The 10,164-nt window shown below is 45.1% G+C and overlaps 1 protein-coding gene across 1 annotated transcript in view; it reads right to left on the bottom strand.

The window, feature by feature from the left end:
- Positions 1–2,087: 2,087 nt before the first annotated feature.
- The window catches only part of PHF11 (PHD finger protein 11), a 19,243-nt gene continuing 11,166 nt past the window's right edge, over positions 2,088–10,164 (bottom strand). The window contains exons 7-9 of the mRNA XM_009867874.1: positions 8,048–8,170; positions 6,667–6,738; positions 2,088–2,227 (exon numbers count right to left, since the gene is read on the bottom strand). Coding sequence (XP_009866176.1) covers positions 2,088–2,227; positions 6,667–6,738; positions 8,048–8,170 — 335 coding nt within the window. The remainder of the gene's footprint in view (positions 2,228–6,666; positions 6,739–8,047; positions 8,171–10,164) is intronic.

The following is a 10,164-nucleotide window of genomic DNA, read 5'->3' as shown; positions in this document are numbered from 1 at the left end:
TTTCAGAAAACAGCAACTCTACTTGTAGGCCCTGCTTTAGACCCCAGTGATTACAATCTATGGATGGTTTTTTCCACTAAGTCCTTTTTTTACAGCTGGTACATATGGATGTGTACACGATAAAAGCAATGTGTTTGTCACAAGGTAGAGCAGAGAACCTGGAACTTCATGTTTGAAGTTTAGGTTAGCTACAGGTCTAATTGTGGGGTTCTGACTTTGCTAAATTTTCCAAAGCCTAGGATTTTGTATTGTTGACAGAGGTCAGGGAGTGCCCTGGGCATGATATGAGTTCAGTCTGGCACGGTCTGACAAAATGCTTCCAAATGTACCACACACATCTCTAATAAACAACGTGTTTTGGATTGCAAATGCTGGACTAAAGGTGGAGCTTGGAGGTGAGGGGGCGAGCATGGAACAGAAGCGAACAGATCCTCTCCTCGGAGCTGCGCTGAAGCTTCTCAGTAGTTCCCATCTAGGAAGAAAAGAGCTCACATGAGCTTTTGTTGCATTTCCCATGACAGTGGATTTGCGTTTTTGTTTTTTTTGTTCCCTAACAACAGATAAACTCATGCACCATGTTAATACGCTTTTGTTTTGGGTGGGAGTTTTCTAGGCAGAACAGCTGAGCAGCACGTGAGGCCTTGGCTCAGGCAGCACACACTGTGTCTGTTGTCCTGGCCAGCCCCCAGGCCTGAATTGTGGGAGCAAGTTAAAAAATACTGTTGTTTTTTTTCCTGTGGGGTACTGCCAGTGGTTCTACCCCAAGAGCTGATGTTTTGAAAGTTGTTCTTCTGTCCTTACTGCTCTCCACCCTCATCCAGAACAAGCTCAGGGCATAAATTTTTAGGAGTCAGGGAGAGAGTACAGCTGTGTCCAGAGGCCGGTGCCGCAGCCTGTCATGACAGGTGGTGCTTGAGATGAGGACGAGGAGCAGGGGAGTGCTCTGGCCCTGCTTTGCCTGTGCCTGAGGCAAGGTGGAGATAACCTGAGGTGTGTGTCAGCACACACCCTCCTCCACCCTGTCCCTGCCACAGAAGGGCTAGTGAGCATGAATAGATAGACAGCATTCTTAAAAACATTTTATTTTACCTTATCCTTTTGTAACTAACTAAACAATGCTTTTCTGTATTCAAACAAATTTTTTTTTTTTTTTAAGACAAGACAGATGGATGTTGTATCCTTTCTTAATGGAGAAAGGAAGATGCAGGCCATCATCTCATCCAGTTTACTTTGCACATGAGTATGATGTTCAGCCGTTTCTGTCTGCCTGCGAACACTGTTTTTCTCTTGCTGCCGTGACAGCAGACGTTGTTATGCGTTAAGCAGTCAACCAAGCATCACAGAATGTTCAGGGTTGGAAGGGACCTCTAGAGATCAGCTAGCCCAACCTCCCCTGCCAGAGCAGGATCCCCTAGGGCAGCCACACAGGAACGCGTCCAGGCGGGTTTTGAAAGTCTCCAGAGAAGGAGACTCCACAACCTCTCTGGGCAGCCTGTGCCAGTGCTCCGTCACCCTCACAGTGAAGAAGTTTCTCCTCATGTTGAGATAGAACTTCCCATGCTCTAACTTAAACTCATTATTTCTTGTTCTATTCCTGGGCACCGCTGAAAAGAATCATTTAACTAAAGAAACCAAACTCCTGTTTATAACTCAGAAGGCTTCTTTGAGTGCAAGTGCTGTTAATTTATCTTCTTTGGACAGCCAAAGCAGCAATGTGGTCCTTAAAAGATCGCTGTCTAGCTGTGGACAGCAAAGCAGCTGCCACACACAGTCCCAAGAGGTTCCCACGTTCTGTGGCAGCTGCTGCTCCCTTGTCTTTGAGAAAAAAAAAAGAAAAAACTTTAAGAAAAGCTATATTTGGTGTATATAACACTCAATGAGCCACGGTAATTTTTTTTAGAAAGGGCATAACTTAACAGTATTGCAACTGTGAGGTATAAAAATGAGGAAAATAGCAGTTCTTGCTTGTGTCCCCAGCTTGGGGAGGGGAAGAGAGGAATTACTTAAGACACTGACCAGACGTGCTCTATGTTTTCTATCATTAGAAAAATCATAAATATTCACACTATTACAGACAGACTTGGGAGTTACTCAGATGCTACACTAGATGTACTAGCACTGTTCTCTTGGGTAGGAAGCATGACTTCTTTTAAATCCTGCAGTAGCTCAATCTTGTTATCCAGTCTTTTTCTGCTTTCCAGAAGTTTCTGGATCTTTTCCTCTGTTCCTGTTAGAAAAAAGAAAGGGATAAAAGCTTTTACTCATATGCAACTATTATTAATTAAAAAAAACCGTTATATATGCATTAATACTGCAGAGGCTACCACTGCTTAGTTTAACCTACACTAAAGCCCGGTCTTTAGCCTGACAGCCTGTAGGCTTGGTCTCTTCATGAAGAGGTGAGGCTGTGTATTACACCAGAGAGACCAGCTGGAGTATCACAGTGTCAAAAAAGAAAATACAAAGTAGTAGAGTCACTTACTGTGTCATCCATACTCTGTAATCCCCAGACTTGCTATAGATTTAATTTAAACCATCACAGCCAAATGTAAAAATTACTTGTTTAGTTACTAACTCGTTAGTTTGCCTGTGAGCTTTAACAGTTCCATTTTCAGAATCCATTTGTATGGGGACTCCTCCACTAACAACACATTTTAAAACTTTAAATAGAACATCTCTGAATTACACACTTCAAGCAAATTTATGAGCCTAATGGATTTTAGCCAACAACAGCAAAATTAAACCTAAAAGCCGGTTTGGGACAACTGCGTTCAACAGCTGGATTCTCAACACCACAACTCAAGAGCATTTAACGTTCCCACTTTTGGCAAAGCGGTTCTGGCCAGGGTACCGATGGGATTAACCAATCTCTGGACCTTCTTTGCAAAGCCCTTCCTGACCCCATTTCTGCTGCTCTCCCCTACTTCCATTTTCCCAGTGCTAAGGACTATTGAGTGCTCAGGAACAGGCCTTGCTAGAAGTCAGAAGCTTTGCCATAACCTTGTATTGTTAATCACCAAAGTTTTAAATTAAGCAGCTGCTTGTTCGGTAAAAAAACACACACAGAGGTGTTGGTGACCTCCGAGCAGCAAAGTCGAACAACAAAGCTTTCCTCACAGCGTGCAAGGACGTCAAGAGTTAAGATTTTGGTGAGAACCAGAAGGTGTTTTGAACAAACTTGAATTTATTTTTTTGGGGGAGGGGGCAAGACAGTGAAGGTCTTCAAAGTTCCAATGGGTAGAGTGGGGAACGTAGCTCCAGACATTTACCCCTGCTCATTCTGAATTACAGCGCTGGAACCAGCCTTAACTCTGATTTAAAAATAAAAAGAAAAGCCTTTGGCCTTCTGCCTCCACTCTGCTTCTTCTCTTTGTGCAGAAAGCCCATCTCTGCTGCTGCTGTTTATGTGTGTACATAGAAGATTATGTATGTGCACACACTTTTAGAATGTATCTTCACACACACTATCGCTGAGGGTTGAGTGTGGATACTGGACGCAGGCAGCCATAGCGACGGGGATGCCCACTGCCTGTCAAAAATTAAAGAAGGCCTTGAAAGCTCACCCTGGCGCTGACTGAAAAAAAGCAGATGACACCTCTTCTCTTTGCTTTCCTCCGGGGGAAGAATATGAGCCAGCAGTGTGCCCAGCTGGCCAAGAAGGCCAGTGGCATCCTGGCCTGTATTACCAATAGTGTGACCAGCAGGAGTAGGGAGGGGATTGTCCCCCTGTACTTGGCACTGGTGAGGCCACACCTCGAGTATTGTGTCCAGCTTTGGGCACCTCAATACAAGAGAGAGATTGAGGTGCTGGTGCAAGTGCAGAGGAGGGCAACAAAGGTGGTGAAGAGCCTGGAGAGTAAATCTTATGAAGAGCGATTTAAGGATCTGGGGCTGTTTAGTTTGAAGAAGAGGAGGCTGAGGGGAGACCTCATCACTCTCTACAGCTACTTGAAAGGACATTGTAGAGAGGTTGGTGCTGGTCTCTTCTCAAAGGTGATGAGCGATAGAACAAGAGGGAACAGCTTCAAACTGCAAGAAGGTAGGTTTAGACTGGACATCAGGAAAAAAGTTTTCATAGAAAGAGGAGTCAGACATTGGAACAGGCTGCCCAGGGAGGTGTTTGAGTCACCATCCCTGGAGGTGTTTAAAGGTTGTTTAGATGTGGTGTTGGGGGATCTGGTTTAGGGGTGAGCTTTGAGTCCAACCACTAACCCTACTCTACAACGATCCCAAAGGTCTTTTCTAACCTGAATGATTCTATGATATTTGACAGCACATCCCACCACTGTCTCACCACAGCCTGTGCCCACCATTTCACGGTGTTGGCTCAAGAGCCGACGAGACTGCAAAGGAAGTCGAGCCTTCATCGCTTGCCCCACGCAGCTGTCGTGACATAACCATTTGGTATCGAGTCTATATGGCTAAAAGGACCAGCAGGCACATATTTAAAGACAAAGCTGGACACGTGCAAGTGGGAGCTGGATTAAAAAAATAAGCTTAGAGAGTATTTGGATATGAAGTAATAAATTATCAGAAATAAACCAAAGAGCAAACTTGAGGATTGTGTTACTGCATTCAGCACATGGGTAACCTACAGCTGGAAGACACACAGCTCCGTTTCCCTCCTTCCAAAAGGACATGGCAGGAACAGAAACAGCCCAGAGAAAGATGTCAGTGATGCGAATGACTGTCCTACAGGACTGCTTCCTAGCAGAGGGGATGACCTGAAAGGAAAGAATAGGTATTTCTGTAAAATCGGGAATGGCCTGAGGCACGCGTACCTGGAACTACGGTGCTTCTGTCAGCTGAGTGCCAAGGGGCTCTCAGCGAAGGGTCTGTATTGCTGCTGAAGTGCAGAACTCACAGCTGCAGCTCCTCTGAAAACAAGTGCTACAGAGGAGCAAAAAGGCTCCTGGCCAGACCACTCGCCAGCCGCGAGGGGAGATGAAAGCTGGCTGTGGCATCGGCCCAAGCAGGACACACCATGTCCGAGCAGAAAGCAAAATTAAAAGAAGTCACTTTTATCTTGGAGGAGGGAATGAGAACCTCCAACCTAGACATTTGCAACTACTGTTGAGGCAACAGCAGGTCCCACATGAAAAGTCTGAAATCAGTCAAGTTCGCAGTAAAGCTGCACACTGCAAAAAGAATCAATTATCCCTTTTATATATAAAAGGATTTAAAAAAGCAGTATCGACAATGGCGTTAGAGTAACCTCACTACGTTGTGTAAGGCTTTAAAATAGGTTTTGCATGATTTACAAAAAGTGAAAAAAAATAAAACGAAAATATGGATTGAAAGCAAAGCATGTCAGATGACTCGAAATGATCAAAGATGACACAGCAGCTATACTAGTCCTAATTTATTTAGTCCCAGACTTTGTCATCACAGACATGCTAGAGCTTAGAAGACAGATTAGGACAAAAAAAAAAAAAGTTAAAAAAATCTGGTGATTTCCTTTCCTCCTCACAGTTTCACTTGTAATGAACATGGTTTTCATTCTTTTCTCACTGGTTTGTTTCAAGGACTCTTAGATTAGTTTTGGAACCACCCTTGATATGTGTTTTTGTTATTGACCTTGAAATTAAAAGTAGGCTGATGGTATTAGAAGAGAATATTTTGTGATACAGGAAGAACTGAGCTGCTAAAGTAGAGGAGAATCGGAAAGGGGATAAACTTTTACAAAGGAGAATCACACAGTGTGTGTGTGTGTATGTAAGTGCCAGCATCAAGAGTTTCTCCTGTAGGCTGAGAAGAGGATGAAAAAACTGATGGAGCTGTAAAAAGCTGATGGAGCCATGATCCAAGGTTGTGTCACATGAGGAGTTGTGAGCAGAGATGTGTTAATGCCCTCGGATGAAGCACTGCAGATAACTGCAACACCAGTCATTCCCACTTCCAAAACAGGAATTTAAATGTGAGGAGACTGGAGAGAGGAGCCTGGCTTCTTCAGTCGAGCGAAGGGGAAATGGCAAACACGACCTTCGCACACTGAACGTCAGTGCTTACTAATTAAAACCCATTTCCCTTTGCACAGGGATGAATTAAAGCAGTGGTCAGAAAGGCTGCTGACTGTTAGAGAGAGAGACCTGCCTATCTGAAAAACAGTTTTAACCTTGAGGCTGGAGTCCAAGCCCCAGAGTTTGCTTCCACACTAATGACCCAAGCAACTGCTCCTGCCCTTGCTTTCATTTCACTCTGAGCACTCTGAGCTTGTTTTTCAGAGCACATTTACAACTGCCAGCAGGTCCTGGTAAGGTCTGCTCATCGCATTTAACCCTTTTAACTGAAACACAGGAGCTGGTCCGAACAGCCTTCAAAAGGCAGGAGCAGAGCAAGCTGCTGGAGGGAGGGAAATCACCCACAGGAAGGGGACAGGAGTGGGCCCTGTGGGAGAGGGAAAGTCCTCTGAGGTGGAGACCCTTTGGTCTTTGAACGCTGTGGAACTGTGCCTTGCCTCCCCCGCCTCAGGTCAGTCTGACACACTGTAATGTCTACGATTCGGGTAGCAATGGCTTATATTCCGTTGTTTATCTGGTGCTGACAAAAAAGTTCCTTGGAATTTTCATTTCAAATGGTTATTTTATCAAAACTCTCAGGAGAATAACCTCAGTATCCAAAACCATACCGACTGCTACTGCTCCGACAGCTTTTTTTTCCACGTACCTGAATGAATATTTGTCAGTATATTTTCAAACAGACCACAGTCAAAGAGTGACATCACTGTCTCTTCATACTCTGGGGAAAGAGATAATTTGATTTAATATTACAGAGTCAAGCTTTACAGAACTCTCACATTAATGCAGCGCCCTACGTTAGAAGTAGAACAAATCACTAATTACTTTATATCATACCAATCACTCAAGGTTTTAAGATGTCTTCCTCCTCATATAATCTATATTGAGAAAGAAGGATCATTTTGTCAATTCTACTTTTTCAGTGTTATATGGAAAATAGGAAAGGCGACCTGGATGTAAATTCCCTTCTGAGGTCTGCACCATGTGAACAGTCCATTTACAAAGTCATATTTCAGAATTCCCCCATGTCAGGACTGTACATGGAAAGGCAGGGCCGGCCACACCGATCCCTCCTGACAGACCTTGTGACACCCGGGACAGCGTTATCACTGTGCGGTGTTCAACAGCCTCAATTTCATAACTGGGGCTTCCGTTGAAAGAGAAGCACAAAACCCACGGAGTTTGTGTGGCGGTTCAGGGGTTTGCTTAATGGGGAAGACTTTGGACCCCTCACGTGTCCTGGACTTCCTAACTGCTTCTAGCAGCTGTTGCTGTGTTACACAGGAGCTGCTCGTGAGGAAGGTTTAGCCCAAGCGGGACATGTCCCTCTCTGTGCTTCGGGTACTTTGCATAAATTAGCATTTAGTGTCCAAAGGTATTATTCATAACTTTGTAAAGCTCAGAGGACAATAGGAGAGGCAGGTTTGAAATGTTCTTTTTTAACCATGTTGTGGACCACGCAACATTAGAGTGGAACCCTCCAAGAGCAAAGCGTTTCATACAAGCTGATACTTAAACCAATGAAACGCCCAAATAGGCACGAACAGTTGACAATAAAGTTCTAACTAATCATCCAAAGACTTACAAAGTACCTGCTGAGGGGGTTTTCCCTCAAAAGAGAGTGCTGCTACTAACACATAGTTGGACCCGCTGTGAAGCTGTAAAAACAACATAGACTTAGGAACCAAACAAAACGTGTTTCTTTTCAGGACCTCTCTCCTCAGTACCTGCGAGAAGAGGTCAGGCTCAACTCAGGTCTGCTTAAGGGTAAAAAAGTGGCTTCAAAAATTCATGTTGGAAGGATTTACTAGAGCATGCCCAGCTAGCTCTCGCAGATCTTCCCCTCTGCTCACACAAGTATACAAAAAAAATACTTGCTCTCCACCTCCTGTGCAGCTGCAGAAATAAGGCAGGACCCGATTACTGGCACCACAGAAGTACCCTCAGGAAGGTGACCCAGGGCCAAGCGCCTGGGATTCAGAGCAGCATTTCTGCTCTGGAAGCAGAGCTGCCTCCATGGGTCTCCGTACCTGTCTCGGAAGTGTTGTCATCCATCAGTTTTTCCTGTGCCAGGTGAAGCGTGTCCAGCATCTCTTCAAATATGTCATCCAGAAGCCCGGCTTGCTTGCATTTCCTAAGAAAGTCTATCCGGACTGTTAAAACACAAAAACATCCTCTTACACAGGTGTGATCTGTAAAGAGAGTTTTACTCGCTTCCTTCAGAAACTTAAACTTTGTCTAAAGTGTCCCTTCCAGTAACAAACACTTGTGCAAATCTCCAGCTCCTCCAGCCACCCACTGGGTCCTTTCCAGTAGGAATGAAAACACAGTCAGGCAAACGTAAGCATTGTGCTCGGTGGAAAATTACCTAAGCTCTAAATCTGGCTTCATTCATCAAAAGCAAATATCTCCACAATTCTAAATGAACCACTCTAAAGCCCTCAGTATAGGAAAGCAAGTGATTTGTCTTGCTGTTTTTCCTTCCCATCCTCAACAGGCTAAAGGATAGAAAACAGTACCAGAAGGGAATCAGGATTGGATTTGGTAAGAGAATTAAGGCTACTTTTACTGCAGGTGATCCAGGCACTAAACACATTTTTTACAGCCCATCTACTGTGTCATATTTGGATTGTCAGGGAAGTAACTCCCTATGATTATTCCATCTCAGAGCAGCAGGTCAGGGACAGGTTTCAGTAAGATCAAGTCAATGAGCTGGTTCAAAAGGAAAGAGCTAGAGGACAGCTCACAGAAGTTTGCCAGTATCCATTAAAAAACATTACTTTTTACTGGAGACATCTGTGAGAAAAAGAAATGTGATTTCACTTAACACTAGAAACCCTACAAGTATTCCAGGCTCCTTTGCAGGTTCCCTGTTCTTTACAGTGATAGCAAAAGATTCAGAAAAAGCATTAGGCAGCCACCTGCTGTTACAGTACAGAGCCCATATACTTAAGCACAGCCACGGGAAGGTGAATCATCACCACTAATGTTTTCTGAACTTCCAAGTGACAGCATCATCCCAACAAGTAACTGCAGCAGGACCTTCAGGGTAACATAAAAACTGCAGAACTGAAGGATGAGTCCAGTGACTGATTTCATCATTGTAAGACCATACAGAATCCCAGAATCTCTTTGGCTGGAAGAGATCTTTAAGATCATCGAGTCCAATCATTAACCTGGCAGTGCCAGGTCACTGCTAGACCACGTCCTTAAGCACCAGATCAACATGGTGTTTAAATACACCCAGGGATGGTGATTCCAGAAGTGCCCTGGGCAGCCTGTTCCAGTGCCTAGTGACCCCTTCAGTGAAGAACATCTCCGTAATATCCAGGCTAAACCTCCCTGGGCACAACTTTCAGCCATTTCCTCTAGTCCTATCACTTGCTACTAGGGAGAAAAGGCTGACTCTCTTCTCTCTCTAACCCCCTTTCAAGTAGTTGTAGAGAGCAATAAGGTCTCCCCTCAGGAGCCTCGTTGCCCTTAGCTGGACATGCTCCAGCTCCTCAGCGTCCTTCCTGTAGTGACGGGCCCAGAACTGAAGACAATACTTGAGGTGAAGCCTCACCAGTGCTGAGTACAGGAGGACAATCACTTCCCTGGTCCTGCTGGCCATACTATTTCTAACACAGCAAAATACCCTACTGCATTAAGCACTCGATGCACTTCTGGACCTCAGCAGATGAGACGAGCAGGCAGTGGCAGCAGTGATCGCAGCAGTGTTTTGCAAGCCCCACTCCTACTCAGTGTGCAGGAGCTGGTGTTTGAGGCGGACCAAGCTCCTCTCTTGCTGCTGGGTCACTGCCCAACCCCCTGCTCCCCACAGCACCTCCTCTGCTGACCCCTCCCGGGGCACCATGGGGCAGAACTGCACCACTCTCCTCCTCAGCACATGGAGACCAAGGTGAAGGAGGACTGATTCCCTTTAATTCAGCTGTATCGATACAGAAGAGGAAGGTCAGGCTCCTCTTTGCTGAAGACACGCAGCTGAACACAGCGGCCAACCAGAGAGAAAGCATTCCCAGGTGAACCCACCGATTCACATAACACTTTGGCCAAAGCACTGAGATTTGTTTGATGCACAATTATGAAAAGCTGCGCCACCACAGAACAATTCAGGTTGGTAAAGACCCTTGGGACCATCGAGTCC

Source organism: Apaloderma vittatum, unplaced genomic scaffold (assembly GCF_000703405.1).
Source record: "Apaloderma vittatum isolate BGI_N311 unplaced genomic scaffold, ASM70340v1 scaffold10504, whole genome shotgun sequence".
Lineage (NCBI taxonomy): Eukaryota > Metazoa > Chordata > Aves > Trogoniformes > Trogonidae > Apaloderma > Apaloderma vittatum.
This window is presented reverse-complemented; position numbering and strand designations above follow the sequence as displayed.